Source organism: Peromyscus eremicus, chromosome 7 (genome assembly GCF_949786415.1).
Source record: "Peromyscus eremicus chromosome 7, PerEre_H2_v1, whole genome shotgun sequence".
Taxonomy (NCBI): domain Eukaryota; kingdom Metazoa; phylum Chordata; class Mammalia; order Rodentia; family Cricetidae; genus Peromyscus; species Peromyscus eremicus.
This window is the reverse complement of record NC_081422.1, coordinates 55,278,758-55,301,591: the sequence shown is the minus strand read 5'-3', so window position 1 is coordinate 55,301,591 and position 22,834 is coordinate 55,278,758. Positions and strand designations below refer to the sequence as shown.

At 44.1% G+C, this 22,834-nt stretch overlaps 1 protein-coding gene across 1 annotated transcript in view; it reads right to left on the bottom strand.

The window, feature by feature from the left end:
• Uaca (uveal autoantigen with coiled-coil domains and ankyrin repeats) overlaps positions 1-22,834 on the bottom strand; it is an 89,787-nt gene that overhangs the window by 26,024 nt on the left and 40,929 nt on the right. The window contains exons 2-7 of the mRNA XM_059268030.1: positions 13,756-13,889; positions 8,110-8,198; positions 5,015-5,079; positions 4,194-4,251; positions 2,398-2,468; positions 2,200-2,306 (exon numbers count right to left, since the gene is read on the bottom strand). Coding sequence (XP_059124013.1) covers positions 2,200-2,306; positions 2,398-2,468; positions 4,194-4,251; positions 5,015-5,079; positions 8,110-8,198; positions 13,756-13,889 — 524 coding nt within the window. The remainder of the gene's footprint in view (positions 1-2,199; positions 2,307-2,397; positions 2,469-4,193; positions 4,252-5,014; positions 5,080-8,109; positions 8,199-13,755; positions 13,890-22,834) is intronic.

Sequence of the window (22,834 nt, the reverse complement as noted above, 5' to 3'; positions counted from 1 at the left end):
AGGCAGATCTCTGTGAGTTCAAGGCCAGCCTGGGCTACAGGACAGCCAAAGCCACACAGAGGAACCCTGTCTCAAAGAACCAAAAAGAACAGTCATATGGCAATACAACTAAGTTCTCAGGGAGAGTCAGTAGGCTCCTAGAAACCATCCTGTCAAATCTATGCTTACTACTGAGGAACTGACACTTAATGAATCTGACTGATCCTACATCTAATAAAATGACTCATCCTCTAGCTAATAAAATGACTTATCCTATATCTACTAAAGCAACTGATCCTACGCCTCATGAAAGGACTAATCCTAGACCCACTAAAGTGACTTGTCCTATATCCACTAATGTGACTGATCCCATATCCAATCAAGTGACTTATCTCTCCAACAATGACTTACCCATCTCCACTGGCTAACTTGTCCTCTATCTGACTCCTGCTTCAACTGTGAGTATTGGATATCCTTGTCTTGTTTTGCTACACATACTCTCTTCTGTAGCCATGCCCCCTCCATGGTTGCTGTCATAAATGTCTATACATAAGAGATAAATAGTTTTCTTAGACTAACAAAAAGCTAGATTAAAAAAATGCTAAAGATAAAACAAGAGGAAAACTTAAATAGTGTCAAAAACTGTATTTCTAAAACCATCCACTATCAAGCTTATACAAATACGCAGCACCTCACCTCACTTAGGGGTGGATTTCCAATAAAAGCAAAGTGCTTTGAGAGATATAAGATGGGTAAAAATATCAAGCATTATAATGGGGTCAGTGTGGTTGCCCTTCTTGAATCCTAAATTTAACTTAAAACCAAATCTCCTTAGTCATTCTTGGAATCAGAGTGTAATGTCTGCAGAAATGCTACTTTCTCGATCACACTGGTGACTTACTTAAGGATGGCCTTCTCTGAAATATGTGAAAATAAAGAGGACTAGCCAATAAGGGGCAGGGAACCATGGCAGAGTGTGATCAATATACAACATACGCTTGTATAAAGAGCCCGTGTGTAACACACGAATTCCATGTGAAAGGAACATCCACCATGAGAATTTTAGGAAATACTTCAAAAAGAAATATCTAAATAATAAAAATTCAAGGTAAAAACTCTAACACCTAAATACTATTTAGGATGCATGTTTAGAAGAATAAAATTAAGTAAAAGGGTATTTGTTAGTAATTACAAAAGCTCAGATATTTTGGTTATAAAATATTATAATAAATAAACTAATTGGAGGAATAGTTTCCAGTTCTTTGTCCACAGAGACTTAGTGACCAAAATCATCATAATTCTAGTGTAAGCAAGCACTGTGACATAATAGATCAAGAAATGAGACAATTATGGATAGGAATTACTAGCCCACGTCAGCTGTTAAATACAGAAGTATCAATGAAGGGACCTTGTCCTGGTCAGCTTTGATTGACAACTGAGCCAGCCTAGAGTAATTTGAGAAGAGAAGCCTCAGTTGAGGAATTACCTAGACCAGGCTGGCCGGCTGGCATATCTGTGGGGGATTTTCTTGATTATTAATTAATGTAGGAGGGCCCAGTCCACTGCGGGTGGCACCGTCCCTAGGCAGGTGGTTTGGCCTGTGTATAAAAACTAGCTGAGCATATGCCTGAGAGTCAGCCAGCCAGCACCGTTCCCCCACGGTCTCTGCTTCAAGTCCTGCTTGTGTTCCTGGCTTGGATTCCCTCACTGACAAATCTATAATCTATACAATCTATCCTGTCAACTAAAATGAAGCCATTCCTCCCTCCCTGGAGTTGCTTTTTCGTCAGAGTGCTCTATCACAGCAACAGAAAGGAAGCCAGAACAAGTATTTAAAGGCACAAAGCGAACTCGGACCTGGAGGCAACACCGCTGAGCCTGCTACGGAGAAACCCCAAGGAAACCCCACAGTGGCTGGTGTCAAATCCAGGGTACCCAAGAACTGCTTTAATTCAAGATAATCAGTCTCTCATGGGAAGAAACAGACTGCAGATTGTTTTAAATCGTCTTTATTTGTACCTATCACCTTAAGACCTGCAGGAAGCTTTAAATAGCTAGGGTGGGATTCTGCTTTTCCTAGTTTTCTGACCCAAACATGGGCCCTAGTTGCTGCTTTTCCTCAGCTTTCATCCAAGGACAGAAAGGGGGTGAGAAGACCAGGTTATAGCAACCGTGTCACAGACGTCCAGCTGCTACACGGGACCACCATAAAAGAATTACCTGTTTTGCTTGTCTCTGGAATTGATATCTGCCCCTCTGTCTATCAGCAACTGACAAATCGTCGGCCTACACATCTGAGTCGCCAGGACAAGTGGTGTCCGCCCATCCTGACAAGAAAAACAAATGACGTTAAAGTGTCTTCCAGAACACGAGCGTTACAACGCATGGGTTGAAATGCAAACAAACCAAAGGACTTACTATATCTTTGGCATTCACGGAGGCTCCATGGTCGCAAAGCAGCTGGATGCTAGAAGGACAGTCTGCCATCGCTTTGAGAAACAAAGGGACAATGACAAATGGTGAGCATCTGCTGAGAGGCGGTGCTTTCCTGGTCCAAGGGAGGCGACCTAAACCCTGCACTTTTCAAGCTACCGAGCTCCCTGCCATTCACTCTCAGCTTAGCATGGCAGATGTCCATTTTCTATCTTAGAATGGATCAAAGAAGATCTCTGTATAATTGTTAAACTGTTTATTCACTTTGTAAAACACACCATTCTGTATACAAATAAGGGAGAGGAAAAGGTGATGACTAAGAAACTAAAATGTCATAAGAGTACCAAAAATGGAAAAAGAAACTGAAATTAAGCTATTTAAAAAAAGGAAGGGAATAGAGAGAGGGTTCAGTGTTTAAGATCACTTGTTGCTGTTCTTGGGGGGGATGACACCTCTTCTGGCCTCCATGGGCACCCGTACACATATGCACACACACACACACACACACACACACACACACACACACACACACACACAAATAAACACATAAATATCAAATAAATCTTTTTTAAAGCTGAAGGGAAGTAAGAGTTTAATACAGACCTCCTTAATCTACACAAAAATTCCCTATACATGAGAAAGACAGAGGCAAATGTCTTCTCTCCTTGGCCTTCTTGGAGACTACAGCATTTTAAAGCCGAGAGAAGACAAGTCAGGTGATCTTGTGTTTTCAAAATGATTTAACTTACTCTAACTTTAATGACACCAAAACAACAATGCACACACCTTAGACACTGAGTACAACTCTTAAAACATGAGGTTTCTAGTAAATACCTTTTCAAAATATAGTACACGACATAGATATGAAACCTAGTGCCAACACCCCCAAATAAAAAACGGCTCCCCAATCAGTTCAGAGATCAAATGGCCAGATAGTCTATAACTATTTGCACAGGTGTGGGTTTCCCACTGTAAATAAGATGATTTACACAAAGAAAGGCCTTTCCCACTTCTCCTAAAGTCAATCTCTCTCTCTCTCTCTCTCTCTCTCTCTCTCTCTCTCTCTCTCTCTCTCTCTCTCTCTCTCACACACACACACACACACACACACACAGTGCTCGGCACTCCTGGCCAACAGGAATCTGTATTATTCTTTCTCACAACTGTCCTATCTACCAAACTGACCAACCTGTAAATATTGGCTGAATGAATCCTTTTCTTCAAGATTTTATTTTTACTTTACTTTTAATTGAATGTGCGTGTGTGTGGAGGTGGGGGAATTTGTGCACATGCATGCAGTCTCTTCAGAGGCCTGAAGAAGACATCAGATTCTGGAAACTGTTGTTACAGGTTAGTTGTGAGCCACCCACCATGGGTGTTGGGAATTGAACTCAGGTCCTCTGCATGAACAGCAAGCACTCTTAATTTCTGAACCATCTCACCAGCCTCTGAAGGAATCTTCTACAGCTACAATTTGTAAACTTCAATTTGGTTGTGTTTTGTTTATCAAGACAGGGTTTCTCTGTGTAGTCCTGGCTGTCCTAGAACTCACTTTGTAGACAAGACTGGCCTCTAATTCTCAGAGATCCACCTGCCTCTGCCTCTGAATTAAAGGTGTGTGCCACCACTACCCAGCACATAAATTTCAATTTTAAGCATAAAAATTCTTTAATACTTTTTCTCCACAAATTATCCAAATGAATTAATGGTAAATTCTTTAAATTACTTTCAAGGATCTCATGTTTTCAGAAACCTTGTGTCTGGGAGGGATCTCTGCTCACCAGCATCATGAAGGGCAGTTCTTCCCTGCAGGTCCACATGCTCAGTAGGACAGTTGTACTGTTGAGACAGAGTAATGTGATGATGTGGGAGGGCTTTGTTTGAAAATTCAAGATCCACATTTTGAATGAACAGCTGTTATTTCATCTTAAAGTATTCTACTTATCAAAGAAAGTAAAGACATTCAGACAATCTACTAAATATTTTGACACGCAACAAATAAAATAATACACATAACTGTGAACTGAACAGTGTTTCACTAAACAGGAAACATATGCCCATTACAATAGCATGGGGTATTGAAAAGATGGTATTGTTTGGGCTTTTTTCTTCCAGCAAGAGTTAACACGAACTACTGAATCAGGAGAAAAAATCGGTTCTAAGTGTCAACACGGGGCTGGACATTTTGGCCAAAACCTGCATTCAGCCAAGTGGCTAACACAATCCTGTGATTGCCTGATAAAAACTCATGGCATCAGTATCATATCATATAGTCATATAGTCTGTGTCTGGAGACACAGAAATACACGAACCCCATGCTCCGCTCTATCTCAGGCCACACTCTGGACAACAGAAGACTCTGGTCTCCAGCTTACATCAACAGGAAGGTCAAGCCTTTGTTGTTTATTTTTAATACACTGAGGTATGTGAGTCACTTCCCTCACATTCTTGCTCCTTATTGTCCAAATTCCTTCACGAAGGATGGAAAAATTACCAGTTAACTGAACAGTTAGCTGCCACTCTTTGATCTCAATCTAAAGACACCAAGCGCACACTCAGCTTTACGGTCTCATACTGAAGGGGGTGTTTCCACCGTGTCTACCTGTAGAAGTTTCTGCAGGCACAGCGCATGTCCGTACTTAGCCGCCAGGTGAAGAGCATTCCTCCCTAAAAAGCAAATAGTTCAAGTCTGTGTGAAGGATTATTCTCTTCCAACAGGAATTTTCACAGAAATATAACATTTTTTTGCCCAATTGGTTGACAGGATATTTAATTTGTAAGCAGGTTTTCAGTTCCTAAGATGATTGGCATTTTAGTAATGTATAATGTAGTACATGCACACAAAAACTCTAAAGGCAGCAAGAAAAATGAATCCTGCAAGTTCCCAAAGGGTAGGGAGTCCGTCTTCTGGCACTGAGGGCAGTGCTTGAGACACAGCAGTACACAGTAGCACAGGGAAGGGGTGTGTGTGTGTGTGTGTGTGTGTGTGTGTGTGTGTGTGTGTGTGTATACATATATGTATATATGTAGAAAGAGACTGAAGATGTCTCAGTGGTTAAGAGCTTGGCTGTTCTTGCAGAGGACCTGGGTTCAGTTCCCAGCACCCACATGGTGACTCCAATCATCTATAGCTCCAGTCCCAGGGGAATCTGATGCCCCTTTCTGGCCGCCACAGGTATTGCATGCACATGGTGCATAGTCATACATGCAGGCAAAACACCAATCCACATAAAATAAAAAACACAAATCCACATAAATAAAATAAATAAATATTTTTAAAAGCAAGTAAGAGGTTCTAGAAAGGAAAAGAAATCCCTAGATTTCACCTAACATTTCTGGCTAGCTAGTATGGACTTGGAAAATGGAGGATGTTAAGAAGCTGATTCCCTAAGATGGTTTGCTCTCTTTCGTCAGCTTCAGCTAAACCTCAGTGCTGCTTATGAGACCATGTCTCTAAAGACCAGACCACTAGTTCAATTACAATGAGTTTAAATGTATATTAAAATGTTTGAAGGTTAAAAATGTTATTACATATATTTGTATTTAGTTGAGGAGAGGCATGCATATGCCATGTTGAGAGTGTGGAAGTAAGAGGACAGCTTGGAGGAGTTGGTAGTATCTTTCTGGGGTTTTTGGGACTCTGAGTCAGGACAGTAGGCTTGGAACAAGTGCTTTACCATCTCATGGGCCCCAAAGTGTGCCTTGTAAAGGAAATGCTCAAGAGGCTGGGGGCGCGGGGGGGGGGGGGGCCTTCAGTGTGAGAGACTGAGTTCCGAAGAGGATGACCCTGCAAAGAACATTGGGTTCTCTCCCCCGCCCCTCTCATTCTATGTGGGTGGAGGTACCCATGGACCACAGCAAGTGTGCTTCACCATGTGGGGCCATGTGGGGATCAATCTCAGGCCATCAAGCTCGGTGGCAAGCACCTTCATCCACTGATCCATCCTGTGGCCCCTCCTAACTGTATTTCCTTACACATACATCTCACTTAGACGGTGAAAGGCATAAGGTTCACTAGGCTATGCCAATGTCCAATCTGTAATGCTCTTCAGATTTTTTTTCCAATGTCACAAATATCTTAATGTGCAGTTTGCTTTTGCAAGCACACTGGCTAGAAAAGAAATTACATTCTGACTATCCTGGACTGACAAATGCATAGGCTTTCAACCGGCACACAGTTTTCTGTGAGTTTAGGTAAGCCAGATGTTTCCCCAGGTCTGGTCAGCAGGATTCTAACACAAAGCACAGAGAGCCTTGGTCTGTAAGCAGGCCCTGATAGAGTGGAGCCAACTGCATCCACACATCCTTAGTCCGGCAGATGGGACGTTTTCACATTTCAGTACACAAGCTGCAGATGTCAGTGGGTAGAGGCCTTGCCACCCAGCCTGATGGCCTGAGTTCCATCCTCAGGATCCACACGGTAGAAGGAGAGGATCAACTCCTGCTTTTGACCTCTGACCTCTACCTGTGAGTGCTAACTTACACACACTTGCCCACACAAACAATAAATAAAACTATAAAAATGAGTCCCGGCAAACTAACAATGGATATCCTAATTAATCAAAATCTAATGCTCTCACTGAAAGAACACCAACAGCTGTGTTCAAATACTTGCATGTTTACCTTGAATGTGCACACTCAGCAGTGAGATTCAAAGAAAGAGACAGAGGTAAGCAAGAGGCGAGTTAAAAAATAGATCGCAACTGTCTATAAACCCCACTTGTGATACACCAGGTGAACCCAGGACAGGCTCCCTAAGGACACTGTCTCTTGCAGGGCCAGGGGCAAGTAACTGACAGCTCAGTGACTCCCATCACTGCTGGCTGAGGTGAGGGCAAGATGAATTAACATGGGTGATGTGTGTAAAGCACAGAATGAATGCAGAGCAACTGCCCAGATGTTAGAGAAACATCAGCTGTCACTATTACTATCTCCACTGGGGGGTTGCTGCTGCTTTGAGACTGCAGTTTATCCAGCACGGGAAGACACCCAACCGAACAACAAACAACCTCACAAGAGAGGGCACAACACAGGATATGAATGTAAATGGAGCAGCCCCGGAAAGTCTCTGAAATTGAGCATCTTAGGACCAGCACTAGATGACAGGTCTATCACCTTCCACCCTAAGGCCCCTGTTCTTGACCTCTCCCACGGCGACACTCACAAGTAAACGTTCCTCAGCTCAGAAACTCGGGGCTGGAGAGATGGCACCCATGGTGAAAAGCACTTGCTGCTCTTGCAGAGGACATGGGTTCAGTTCCCAGCACCCACATCAGGCAGCTCACAGCCAGCTCCAAGGGGATCTTACACCCACTTCTGGCCTCTACAGGCACTGCACTCACATGGTGCACATACACACAGCCAGGTACACAATATATACACATAAAATAAATCTAAAAAATAAATAGTAAGTAAAGAAATAACTAAAACAGAACCTTCAGGATTTCACTTTTTAAGTTATACTTAGGTCTGGTCTAGAATGTGAGGCGTGGCTGAGGGATACAACTACTGGTAGAGGGCATGGCCAGCACACGAAAGGCCCTGGGTTCAATCTTTAGCAAGAAAGAAAAGGAAGAGAGGAGGACAGAGGGAGAGAGGGAGGGAGGGAGGGAGGGAGGGAGGGAGGGAGGGAAGGTGGAGGGAGGGGAGGGGTTAATAATGGACACTGCTCGCAGCCTCTCCATGGAGGAAGCGTACCTGCACCGTCACTGGTTGTGACATCAATTCCATGTGTAAGGATGGCGTTCAGACACTCCAGGTTCCCTTTGGATGCCACGACATGGAAGCTAAACGGGAGAGAACATCTGTTACGCCACGGAAACTAACAAAGGTAATGTAAAAGTCCATGGAGCGACAGATGGCTCAGTGGTTAAGGGCACGGTTGCTCGTCCAGAGGACCTAGGTTCAATTCCTAGCATCCATACGGCAGCTCACAACTGTCTGTAACTACAGTCCCAGGAGATTGACACCCTCTAACGGCCTCCTAGGGTACCAGGCATGCATGTGGTGCACAGACATACATGCAGGCAAAACACCCATGCACATTTAAAAAAAAAACGTTCTATCAACATCATCCTTTAGTTAACACACGCACACGCACAGTGTGACACAAAGGCTTGGCTTTGCTAGGTTGTCTTTACAGATAGTGTTTTTTAGTTTCCAAATCTGAAATGCCTAAAAATCTGATTCATAAAACAAACCAAGGCATTCTAGAAATACCTCCTTAGCATGAAATATTTTAATATTCTGCAGTTTTAATAAGAGAAAATGTTATTGTTATAATATCATTAGCCCTGTAATTTATTAATTATTTCTATCAAAGCCCCTGGTGCTTGGAATTGAATAAAAGCACAATGGAATTTTTTCTTTTGCCTTTTTTTGGCATGTGCATATGACTGTGGTGTGTGTGTGTGTGTGTGTGTGTGTGTGTGTGTGTGTGTATGTGTGTACATGGAAGCCCAAGACTGACTTTGAGAGCCTTCCTTGATCAGGCTCTGCCTTATTCACAGAGGCAGGGTCTGTCATTTGAGCCCAGGATTTGCTGAGAAGGCTGGACTGACCAGCCAGCCTGCCTAGGGACCACTTGTCTCTATTTTCTGAGCCAGAGCCCAGGAAATGATAGGCAGGCCACCACATGTACCCAGGATTTCCATGAGTTCAGGGATGAGAACTCTGGTCTTCGTGTTTGGGTGGCAGCATTCATTCACTAAGCTTTTTTCCCAGCACCCATACTGAAACATTTTATGAGGTTATTGTTTGATTTAAAATATATTGGAAGCCGAGCAGTGGTGGCGCATGCCTTTAATCCCAGCACTCGGGAGGCAGAGGCAGGCGGATCTCTGTGAGTTTGAGGCCAGCCTGGGCTACCAAGTGAGCTCCAGGAAAGGTGCAAAGGTACACGGAGAAACCCTGTCTCAAAAAATAAAATAAAATAAGACATATTGGAGCCAGGTGGTGGTGGTATACACCTTTAATCCCAGCACTCTGGTCTACAGAGCAAGATCCAGGACAGGCACCAAAACTACACAGACAAATCCCTGCTCCCCCAAAAAAATAATAAAAATAAAATATATTGGAACTGCCCAAAAATAAAGTTACAGAAGAGGGTTAAGGCCAAAGCAGATCAAAGACTCTCTTCAGAATTCTCAGCCTAACCCATGCTCTCTCCCTGCAACAGTGACTAATGTAAACACTGAATTCTGCCCTGTGACTAAAGCTGTGCACCAGCAGGCCTCATTGACCAAACTTGCTAACAAGGTAAGTCAAGCCTGTGAAGATGGTAGCTTTGGGGCTAGAGAGGGCTGGGCAGCTAAGCACGCGTGCAAGCACCCTTCCTCTGGCCCAAGGCTCCTGTTTGCATGTGTGTGTACAGACACGCACATACATAAAATAAAACCTTTTGTTAAAAAGACAAGCTGATGCTAAGCCTTTAAGTACTTAAGACTGCAGCTAACAAATACCCTGTTCTTTCTTTCCTCATCTAGTATTTTACTAACTGACTAGAATTCATCCAAATCCACACTGGTGAGTCGACTGGGTGTTGTAGGTAAAGGACATACATAGTCCAGCAGACACAGGAAGGAGGTCCTGAGGGAAGGACCTCCCCTGAAAATGTCAGGAGGGGGATGTGAAGGTGCATCCCCACAGGTGGGCTCCCTCTCCACAGGAAGCTCCTGCTCTGGCCAAGGCAGAGGAGTTAGTTCATGCTCCGCACTGCCTGCAGCCCTAGCTCGCCTGGCGGCCCATCCATGTCCTCACTATTCTCTGTAGAATTAGCATTTTTAGCCCATGTAAGTACAATACTGATTCTCTCTGTGGTCTGTGGTTCTCTTCTCACTAAATAATCAAAGCAAACTCAATAAAAGCAGAGTTGATCCTGTTTTACTTTCTGACAAGTGTCAGAAGTTACACTCTCAAATGCCTGCTAAGTAAAACGCCCAGAGACAAAATCCGGAGTAGCTTGCAAATTCACTTCCAGATATGGGGTCATCATCATGTGACTCTGGTCACGTGACAGGTGAGATGCAAACTACAGACCAACCCTTCCTAAGGACAGCAGGGCTACATTCAGCTTAAACTAGACAGAGGAGAAGAGGAGTTAAAGACAAATTCCTTCTCCACTTGAACAGGACAAGCACATCTGGGCCATGGGCGTCACTCAGTCTCCCTGAGACATGGAAGCGGTCAACACTGTGCGCCCTTTGGAGGTGGCAGCACCTCCTCCACACTAAGGTCCTTAACCTCCTAAGGTTAGGCCTTAGGAAACACCAGTTTGGGGTCGCTCGTTTTCACTCCTCAGCTCCCAAACTGTGGAAGACTGGTCTTCAAAACAGCCAACTCGACCCAGACAGTGCAGGAGAGGGCAGGAATCCCTGCTAACCCCAAACACTGCCTATGCTGCCGAGCTAGAAATAGCTGGCATGCTTCAGGAAGAAGACATGTCAATCACAGAGACACATGCACAGAGCTGTACGTGAAGTAGGAGAAAAAGCACTTCACAGAAATACTCCTTTGCAACTAAGAGAACCTCTTCTTTTTAAATACATGTAGTGTGTGTGTCCATGTGTATGTATGTCTGTGTGTGTATATGTCTGTATATATGTCTATGTGTGTATATCTGTGTGTATGTGTGTGTGTATGTCCATGTGCTTGAGGGTATCTGGAGGTCAGTCAGAAGAGGGTATTGGATCCCCTGGAGCTGGAGTTACAGGAGGTTGTGTGTTGCCTAACATGGATATTCTTTTTTCGTTTTTGGTTTTTGATTTTCTTGTTTGTTTTTTGGAGACAGGGTTTCTCTGTGTAACAGCTCTGGTTGCCCTGGAACTTGCTCCATAGACCAGGCTGGCCTCGAACTCACAGAGATCCACCTGCCTCTGCCTTCCAAGGGCTGGGATTAAAGGTGTGTACCACCACTGCCCAGTGACATGGATATTCCTACCCACTGAGCTTGGTTTCTACCACCGCCATGCCCAGTTCCTTTCTGGAACCACAATGAATTCAAGTACTGTTGTTTGTTTGTTTGTTTGTTTGTTTTCCATAGTAGAATTTCAAAACCTTGGGACTAGAGAGATAGCTTTGTGATTAAGAACACTGGATGCCCTTGTAGAAGACCCAGCTCTCTTCCTAGCACTCACATGGTGGCTCACAACTGTCTGAACCTCCAATTACAGGGGATCCAATGCACTTTTCTACCTCTATGGGCTCCTGCATTCCTGTGGGGCACATACATACACTTGGGGCGCGCACACACACACACACACACACACACACACACATATACATATAAAATAAATTAATTATTTCCAAAAGTAAAAATTAAAAACAAAATATTTTCAAAATAAAATTATCTTTTAAAGTTTCAAAGTTGAAAATAAAAATTTCTAATTAAAATTGTTTTGCCACTAGAAATAATATATATCATACATCTGTAACACACACTAAATAAATACAAAATGCTTTCATTAAGAAAGAATATACAGCCGGGCGGTGGTGGCGCACGCCTTTAATCCCAGCACTCGGGAGGCAGAGGCAGGCGGATCTCTGTGAGTTCGAGGCCAGCCTGGGCTACCAAGTGAGTTCCAGGAAAGGCGCAAAGCTACACAGAGAAACCCTGTCTCGAAAAACCAAAAAAAAAAAAAAAAAAAAAGAAAGAATATACAAGCCAGGCAGTGGTAGCACACACCTTTAATCCCAGCACTGGGGAGGCAGAGCCAGGCGGATCTCTGTGAGGTGGAGGCCAGCTTGGTCTACAGAGCCAGATCCAGGACAGGCACCAAAACTACACAGAGAAACCCTGTCTCAAAAAAAAAAAAAAAAGAAAAGAAAAAGAAAAAAGGATATACAGTTCATACATATTAATAAAAAGGGAAACATTTGGCCTGTGAGTACCAGGAAGAAGACTCCTTCCTTACAAAGACCTGGAAGTCTAATAGTACTCAAGCATTCACCAGCGACAGCAATTCCATATGGCTCGGTCAGTACAGACAATCTCAGGACTGAGCTTCTGACCAAAGAGAGCCCGGGAGACACTAGCAAGCATCCTAAACACTGAAAGGAATATGACCGCACTAAGGGCGTCACCACTCAACATCTTAGCACTGGGGAAGGAAACTAGAAAGATACTCCCTTGTAGAGATTACATTTACCATCTGTACCCTGAGCAACATCAAATAGAATAAAATTAAACAAAGTAGAAAAAGAACTAAAAATAACAACAACTTATTTCCTGTAGTTAAAGAACATGGTGGCACATGCCTTTAGCCCCAATGCTCAGGAGGCTGAGGCAAGCGAATCTCCGAGCGTTCAAGGCCAGCCTGGTCTACATCTTGGTGAAGTCAGCAAAGGCTACATGGAGTGACCCTGTCTCGATGAAAACAAGCAACAAAAAACCCAGAATGCTGCTGGATAAAACTGGCTATCAAGCCAAAAGTTTCAAGCTTTATTGCTGTTAAAACCTTCTGAATCTGTAGTCATACTTTGCTCTACTGAAATATTATACATTCCAAAGCCATAATCTACATCAAACATTAATGGTTAACTTCCTAATACTCACTTCTATATTTAGTATTGGCTTCCAATTATAAGATTTTGAAAGGGGGGGGGGACCCTGCAAGGCTGAGACAGGGACTTCAGGAAACGGGACTTTTCACCTGTGCTTCTGGAAAGGCTCCCAGCTTAAGGCTGCAGAGTGGCCGTAATTAGAGTCTTAACAGAATCAGGATCTACCCTTTAACCCAGCTGCTTCTATTCCTCAGCCAGAGGGAAAAGGTGGAGGTCTGGGAAGGGTGGGGAAGAGAGATTTGGCTTGGAGGCACATAGCAAGCTGAGAGTCAGTTCACTCAAACATGGAGAGGGTGGGCTCCCTAACCGGGTCTATCCAAGGCACACTAGGTATTCCATATATCCTTACTGCTCTTCTCAGTCTTGTTGAAACTAATGATCTAAATTAAAAACTCAAATTGAGGCTTGGAGGAAAGGACAGTGTCCTTTACAGAATGTGTCAAAGGCAGAAAGCTGGGCGCCCACCTCCCAGCTCAGGGACTCCTGAGGTCAGACCAAGCTACTGTAGTTCTGCAGACTTTTCCCTGCTTCTACTCGGCTGCTTCAAAGATCAAATATAAGGACTGAAGAAAGTCTGTCAATTAAAATACCCCAGATACCACAGGCTGCGCATTACCTAAGCAGCGGGACACTGGAGAGTTTTAAATGGGGGACAATCAAACCGAGTTCACAGTCAGCAGTTCTGATTCCGACTTTTACAATCACAACAGGGATAGCCACAATTCATAGCAGCATTTGGAGCCCAAGGCTCTACCCAGGCCTCAGTGACAGGGCAATACTCACGCCGATCTGCCTTCCACATCTAGCTTGCCTGGAAGGACGCCCTTTTTGGCAAGGATGGAGGCCACTTTCTCCACATCCCCCCTTTCAGCAGCTTTCATCAATCGGTCATCATATTTATTCCACTCTGTTGAATGCTACAAAAAAAAAAAAAAAAAAAAAAGATAAAGGAAACATAGCATACCACCTTAGTCAGCGCTCCTGAAGGAAGGGAAAGAAAAGGGGGGAAGGCCCTGCAGAGTGCACCAGTCTGTTTCCAGCTGTACCCCAAATTTCTTTCTCTCTGCTGTGTTTCACCACAATAGCACATTGTTAACTTACTTACTTACTAACTTATTGGAGACAGGGTTTCTCTATGTAGCCCAGGCTGGTCTAGAACTCACAGAGATCCACCTGCTTCTGCCTCCTGAGTGCTAGGATTAAAGGTATATAAAACCTTCCCAAATACATGACTCGTAAGAAGTCTATTTACCTTAAACTTAGGAGAAAGAGTATGTTTTATGTGTTCAATATCCTGTTAGCTGGCATGCATCACTGCCAGCGGGTTTTCTATTTTTGCAGAAACTCCGCACATATATACTCAAAAGGCAGATGAAGGTGATTTCAAACGCAGGAAGAAGCAGCACACTATATATATTTCAATCACATCATGCTTATGTTAGCTTTGATCACAGAGCATACCAGGAGGCCAATAACTTGGATCTTTTCTCAATACAGAGATGTGCCAGAACATGGAATGAAAACATAAACATCGGGGGCTGGAGAGATGGCTCAGTGGTTAAGAGCACTGGCTGCTCTTCCAGAGGGCCGAGGTTCAATTCCCAGCACCCACATGATGGCTCTCAACTGTCCAGTTCCAGAGGATCCAACACTCTCATGCAGACATACATTTAGGCAAAACACCAATGTACATAAAATAAAAATAAATTCTTTTTAAAAAGAAACTATAAACATCTATGTTTACATATAAGTGTGGGTATAGTATAACATTTAGGAGACCAAGGAAGAGTTAATATTGGGTGATGAGATACATGTTTTTAAGCACATAAGACTTAACCTTTTAAAATATCACCTTGAGGCTGGATGGTTCAGAGGCTAATGGTGCTTGCCACCAAGTCTGACAGCCTGAGTTTGATCCCCACATCCACAAGGTAGAGGGAGAAGACAAGGTGTCCTCGCCTTCCACACACTCTCATGCATGCACACAGAAAGTTTTTAAAACTGTAATCAAATGTTACGTTAATTCACTGCTAACTTCCATGCTGAATCCATGATATTTCCGTACTCTACAAGCGCTGAGCATTCTCACATAGTCAGCAAAGTCAATCAATCCTTTGCCCACAAAACTCTCTAAATGGTTAACAAGAAAAAAATCACCAACTTCCTAAATTTCTATAGTAAAGTCTACCAATTGACTCATGAAGTACTTGAAAGAGAAAATTAAAAGATTGAATGTTAAGACAGATGTAAAAATTCAATTTCTAACTCACTCCTGAGATTTATTTTAACAGAACCTTGTTGGCTCCTACAGACTTCAGAAATGATGTATTCAGGTTAAATTTAGTGATCAACCCATCTCCTCTAACTTCAAAAGTCCAAACTGCCAACATGTCAATAAAGCCTACCTCCCCACTCAAAACCTAAACTACAGCTTAGGCATCACCTCCCTCTCACTTCAGAGCCAAACAGCCTAGGCCCAGTTAGGGGAGCAGCAGTGGATTTAGACAGAAGAGACACTGGGCCGTCAAATGCCTGAAGGATTAGGTCACACTTAGCACACAAATACCTGCCCTAAACTGATCAGTTTATCCTGAGACTTAAAACAGCCCTGCTCCCCAAGGAAACTTGCTGGGTAGAAAAAAGCTATGCACAGCCCACAAATCACTGCTAACTCCAAAGGAAGGCTTTCACGGAAAGAAGAAAGATAATTCAATGTGATTAAAGTTTCATGTTAACGAGGAATTTGAAGTCCCACTTTATCAAGCAGCATTTCCAGTTCCAACCCAATGTCAGTTAACAGTTCTACCCCCAGTTACTAACAGTCTATCTTGCGCTTTTAAAGCCCAGAAAAACAAAAGCTTTTGTCAGCTGCTGTTAATACTGTTGAAAACCAGAAAGAAAATCATCAGCACAGAGACTGTCGTTAATAAAACAGGACACTATGAAAGCACACAGGAAGCCTGTGTGCAGATCTTTGTTCCACAAGATACCTACTATGTGCTTAGGAGTGCAAGAGAGCCAACAGTTCATCATAGCCAGGCTTGTTATCCGTGTCGCAACCGTGACCGACCCTGCATTAAGTTACAAATCTCGTCTGCAAACTCCTCGAAAGGGACTTGGTCCCTCACATGCTGGGCTGCACGTAGCTTGAATTTCCAGACTTCTTTTCTTCATCTTCCGGATCCTTCTCCACCTTCCTAACGCTGAAAACCTCTCCTCCTTACTGCCAGGACTGGACGCAGAAGCAGAGCTGCGGGAGTCAGGTACCTAACTCCTCCTCTTTCTTCCTTTCTTGTGAGCAGCTGACTCTTCACGGTCGTCCCCTTTCAGGGACCCCATTGGAAGACACCCCACATCCTGCTTCATCCACACAGCAGCCCAGACACTGCTGTGCCCGAGACTGGCCACCTCCGAAGTGACCGGTAAACAGTGTGTGGCCTGGAACCGTCAGCACAGTTCTATTTTAGATCCCATAGGACCTGACAGCTGGGTGATAGGAAGGGACGGAGAACTTGTTGTCAGTGCATGCCTTCCCTCTGAGTAACCAGACCCAGGCCTCCTGGGAAAATGACTCAAGCGCATTGTGAAACGTGCTGACCACGTCAGTACAGATCAGTGCAAGTATGTGACGAGGTGACCAGGAGGCGCACAGACAAATCTGGTTATTCAACAAAACAGTATTTAAAGCTGGTTTCAATCTTAGGGTCATCTATCACGGAGTTTCACTAGCCTAGACAAACAGGATATACAATTCTATTTAAAGCAAATGTGTCATGTTTTCATTTAAGGAAACATGCACGCAAGCACACACACACACACACACACACACTCACAATCACACCCACTTTGAATGTGAGTGCCCCTGGCAGGCTTGCTCTGCATACAACCAGGTTTCAGCTTCCAACTGCTGCCAGTCTGTCTGCTCACGTGTCAAACAAGAAGGGCCGGGGGCACTGCCAAGACAGCAGCATGGTGAAGACTGCCACCAATTTTATTTTAAAAATTTAAATTTAACTCAGTACTCTGCAGTTCCAAGTGAAGTGCCCTGCCTGTCAGAATGAGTACACACTGTATCAGTGGAAAGTCAAATGATCTGGAGATAAAAGCAAAACACAGTGAAATAAACTTATTAAAACTGAAGGAAGTAAATCCATCCCAAAGCCGAGCTTCATTATAAACACAGCTATGTGGGGAGAGAAAGGCAGCAACCCCTCTGTACTCGGACCCCTATAATACCAAGATTCTCCTCATCCTAGGCTGCTCCCTCCTCCAGCTCAGGGTGGTGGTGGTGGTGGTGGTGGTGGTGGTGGTGGTGGTTGTGTGTCCTGTGTCTGTGTCTGTGTGTGTATGTGTTTACTGTGTTCTACATATCACAACAGCATAAGAATAATTTAGATATTCTCTAAAAAGACATATTCAGGAAAACTGCTTGGTGGAAATGTGCCACATTCCAAGCACGGCTTAGAGGAAGGAGGTGACTGTCCCACCATAGATCACATTGCCTATTGAAAATGCTGCAAGAATTCTAACAAAGAAACAGTTCCCTCTGGTTACAATGTAAACCATGAGGCCCACATTCTAATTATAAAGCATATATGGTCACACACCCTGGTGAATTCTTTTGAAAACAATGAGGTGTTTTCCTCCCAGACCGCATGAGATACCAAGGCATCACATGGCCCCAGAGACTCCACCCAGCCTAGTCACTCTTTCTGGGGAGATCTGGGCTAGAACCCAGATCCTGCCTGTGGGGTAACAAAAAAAAAAAAAAAAAAAAGCACATTCTTTTTAGAAATATATAGGTCAGCAAAGGCAGAGAAAATAAAATAAGAGGGGAGGCTGAAAGGACTCTCCAGAGTCACATACGGGGCCCTCAGCTCGGGAGATGGGCTGTGTGCCCTCATGCAGATGGCTGGCCCAGACACCACCATCGCAGCCTTATTCACACCCTCTTCACAGTGGCTCCCTAAGCCCTGACTCTGCTGCTCCTGGATCTGCTAGGGTATTCCCTAGCTTCTACTCAAGTGACTCTCAAAATGATCTGTCTCCAGAGACCTCACAGACCCCTGTATCTGAGCATGCTCCCATCACGCCACCCAACCCCTCTAGCTGGTTCGGTGGGACCCTTCTTCAAACTGCAGGCATCCCTGTCCTTATACCCCACATCCACCCGTCCACCTCCCTCACGGCCTCTTCAACTCTACTACACAGCAGAGGTCTTTGTTCTCTGTCTTGAAGGCATGAAACTGACTTTTAAATAATCCGGGAGCCCCTGGGTTCCTATCCAGGGTGGGAAGAATTCCAGTCCAAGTCCTCTCTCTCCCACACTCCCCATTAACTAGGCAGGATCTGTACTGCCCTGAAGCAGCAGGAAGCTGTGGGTGGCTCAGCTGGTTGCCAGTGGGTCCTTCACTCAACAAAAGATTCTTCTGGTCCTCAGTTCCTGGGCCATACACCTTGCGTCTGCCTTTCTGGCTTGGCAGGCTTGCTGGGCCTCCCAGAAGCATTATCAGCAATAGTTTAAGAAGGAGCCCCAGGTTTGGACAAACCTGAGCTCAGAGCCCGGCTTGCTACCCCCTGCTGTGTGCACCTGCGGAACAGTTTACTTCTGAGCCTCGGGTCCCTGACTACAAGCAAAGACAGCAGTAGAAAAGCCTGTACAAAACCAAAGACTGGATGCATTGGGAAAGCTCGGTGCGAGACTGGAGGATGGTGACAGCCAAAGTGGAAGGGATTGGTCAGTTACACTAAACACAAGAAAAGTCTTTTCAAAGTGAACAAAAAGTCAAAAGAAAAAAATTCAAGGGTTTCTTCCTTCTTCCCTTAGTCATCATCACCCCAGGGCAGTCAACTCATTGCCAAAGCTGATCTGGTTCTGTTTGTTCTGTTCTTGGGAGACAGGGTCTCACATAGCCCAGGTTAGCCTGGAACTCTGTAGAGCACAGATGACTTAAAACCCCTGACCCTCCTGCCTCCACCTACCTAGTACTGGGGTTGTAAGTGTGTGCTGCCATGCCCACCTTTGGGGTACTGGGAGTCTAACTCAGGGCTCCCTGCACGCCAGGCAAACACTCTCCCAACTGAGCCCTTAATATTATCTGTCTAAGAGTACTGTGGACAGAAAAGAAACTTTACTTCTCAATCTTTACTCAGTCAATGTCTCTGGGCCAGGATCCTTAGTGATTAGCTGACATCACACAAAGGTGACTATGTCGTCTGGTGGACAAGCGTACCACCTTTGAGGTAGTCAAAGCAGAAATTTAAAAATAAAAAGCTATCCAAACCTTTGGAACTAATCTTTCACATGAAATACAAGGGGAAAGTGGAATATAATAAACCATAGATATATCACGTGGTATGCAGAAATAAAAATTAACAAAAAGAAAAAGAAAGGCCTAACATAGGGAAAATCATGGCTTCTTAAAAAACAGCAATAAAGAGCTGGAGAGATGGTTCAGTAGTTAAGAGCACTTGTTGCTTTTACAGAGGACCTGTGTTCAATTCCCAGCACCCATGTGGCAGCTCACAACTGGAGCTCCAGTTCTAGGGGATCTGATACCCTCTTCTGGCCTCCATGGGCACTGTACACACATGGTACACATGCGTATATGCAGGCAAAACACTCATACATATAAAATAAAATCTAAAAAAAAAATACAGCAAGAAAGAAAGACAGAAGTGGATAGATTAAAAGGGCCATGGGGGAATCTTACTAGCCAAACACACCAGCAGTGAACATTAGTCCTTGAGCAAATAAATTTTTTTAGCAGTGTGACTACTGACTGGATACTTAAGGTCACTAAACAATTATAAAAAATGGAAAGTACAGTTGTGATAATGTTGGTGTATGATTTTCAAGCCCTATTTTTAAAAACTACATATTATATCATGTTCAGATATAATAAGATGCCTATTACATGCTTTGAACACAATCAAAATAATCAGTGTGAACCAAGTTGAATGGCATTTTTGAAAAATTAAGTACTATAATGAAATACTGACAGAATCCATCACTAAAATTCAAGAAGGGTTCATGACATGAAAATCAATTAGCATCACACACCAAGTGACCCGGACAGAGGACAGCATCTCAACTAATGCAGAAAAACTATTTGGTAAGCTTTAACAGCCTTCCACAATTAAAGAGACTATCGGGCTGACAAGAGGGCTCAGCAGAGAAGCCCCAGTTCCATCCCAGGACCCATGTGGGGGAGGAGAGAGCAGATTCCTACAAGTTGTCCTCTGACCTCCACATGTGTACTGTGTCATGCACACGCATGCAAAATAAAAAGACATTGATCTTCTACATACTGTCCTTCACCAGGGAGATAATTAACAAGTATCCTGCCTTCTCGCTGGGCTGACCGCTTCTTCAGCTGGGCTTTGGAAGTGTTTACATTGGAGGTGACTCTTTGGGATAGTTTTTGCTTTGGCATCATATGCAAGAAGTCCACCATTGTGAAGGCTTCTCCTGTGTTTCTTCTGGTTCTACACTAGTAAGGCCTGTGCTAGGTCTGTAAGCATGTGAAGGCAGCTGGTTTGTTTTTGTTTTTGTTTTTTTTTTTCAACTTTGTATAATATAAGAGGCTAGCTTCATTCTTTTCTAGATAGATAACCAGCTTTTCCCGACAGTGTTTGTTAAGACATGATCTTATGCTCATTAGAGTAACTACCATCAAAAGAAAGAAAAGACGGTGTTAGAGAGCATGAGCCAGTTCTACTCCTGGGCATCCATTCCAAAGAATCCCCAGCCCTCTGCAGCATCCCTCCCAACAGCCGGGAGCAAAAGCAACTCGGACGATCCTTGATGAATGAAACAATGGAATACTATGCAGTTCTTAATAATGAAGGCAATCACATCCCATGGGAACCCTGTGCTAAGTAAAATAAGTTGGTCTGCTCCTCCTCCCTTTCTCTCAGTCTCTCTCTCCCCTTTGTTCCTCCCCCCCACCTCTCCCTCCCTCTCTCTCTCTCTCTCTCTCTCTCTCTCTCTCTCTCTCTCTCTCTCACACACACACACACACACACACACACACACACACACACACACACACTGTAGAAGGCCACCTTTATAGGAATCTAAAGTAGTTAAATTCACACAAACAAACAAACAAAAATGAATGGGGGGGTTGTCAGGTGTCAGAGCCAGCAGCCGGGGAGGGAACTGACTGATGAAGATGGAGTTCCCATGTCCGTCCTGTATGCTGAGGAAGTTCTGCAGATGGGCTGCTGGACACTGTGAACACACCCAACACTGAACTGCACACTTAACAATGGCATGATTCTATGCTACGATTTATAGTGGAATGACTTCATATTATGCTAGGATTTTCAGCCCAGCAATAATATCCAAACTAAATGTGATATGATACCACTAAAATGATTAATACAAACATACAACGTTTTTAAAACACCAAGGTGGGTGAGGGTGGGCATCAGCTGTTTAAGCTCAGCACAGGTTGGGGGGGGGGGGTCCTGCTGAGTCGGCCTGTCCACCTCTGACATTCCCACACTGCTCCCACATGGTTCCACACACTTGATGGAGAAGATCTTGGGTGCATCACCAGTTCTCAGGGAGGTCCTCTACTGTGTCACCAGCAGCAGCAGCAGCAGCCCACCTTCCCCTGCAGTCCTCTAGGAAGTCCCGGCTATGAACACCTGAGTATCTTGGCAAGTGGCAGTTAGATACTTACGGCAAGCCCTGCAGGAGCAAATGCAAGCCTTCTTGTGCTGACTCGTTTTAGGTCAACTTGACATCAAATAGAGTCATTTTGGAGAAAGTAATATCAGTTGAGAAAATGCTCCACTAGATTGGCCTGTAAGCAAGCCTGTGGTGTGTTTTCTCGGTTGATGATTGACATGGGAGAGCTCAGCTCACTGCCGGTGGTGCCACCTCTCTGCTCTTGGAGCCCTGGGTTCTGTAAGAAAGCAGTCTGAGCAAGCCATGAGGAGCAAGCCAGTAAGCAGCACCCCTCCATGGCCTCTGCATCAGCTCCTGCTTCCAGGTTCTGCCCCCAGGTTCCTGCCCTGCTTAAGTTCCTGCCCTCACTGCTTTTAATGATGAACTATTACATGGAGTGGTGACTGAAACATGAACCCTTCCCTTCCCAAGTTGCTTTTGGTCATGGTGTTTAGTAATTAGTAATCCTAATTAAGACACCTGGGTGCCAAGATGGCATCACTGTGCTGCAGGGGGATTAGAAACCACTAGTCACAGGCTGTGTGGATTTAAAGAAACAACACAAGACATAGAGATGGACTATGATGTGAACTGTAAACTGAAATAAACACTTTCCTCCCCAAGTTGCTTTTGGTTGTGGTCTTTACCACAATACAAACCCTAAGGCACTTCTGAAAGCAAAGCAATCCAACTTTATTGAGAAGCATCAGTGTTAACCAAAAGGATAACAAATGCATTTCTTTTTTAAATTTTAGGTGTGTGTACATATGTGTCTGTGTGTGTATTTGCATGTATGCAGGTGCACATGTACACTTGTGTCTGGAAGCTAGAGGACAGCCTCCAGGTCATCCTCAGGAACACTATCTAACCCCTAGACTGGCTGGCCAGGGAATCTCAGGAACCTTCCTCTTGCCAACTGTCTAGTGTTGGGATTACAGGTCTACGCTACACCACTCAGAACTTTCTCATGGGCTCTGGAGTTAAACTCGGGTCCTTGTGCTTGTAAGGCAAGAGTGTTCCCAAATGAGCCATCTCCAGCCAAGACAGTTCCACGGTTAGTTACTACACTGGTCTGAAAAGGAGATAATCAACTCCAAATGCAGCTATCCAAAATACCTATGGTAAAGTCAAATTACAGCCGTTTCTAAAGAATAAATACAGCATTCAAACACAAAACAGCTA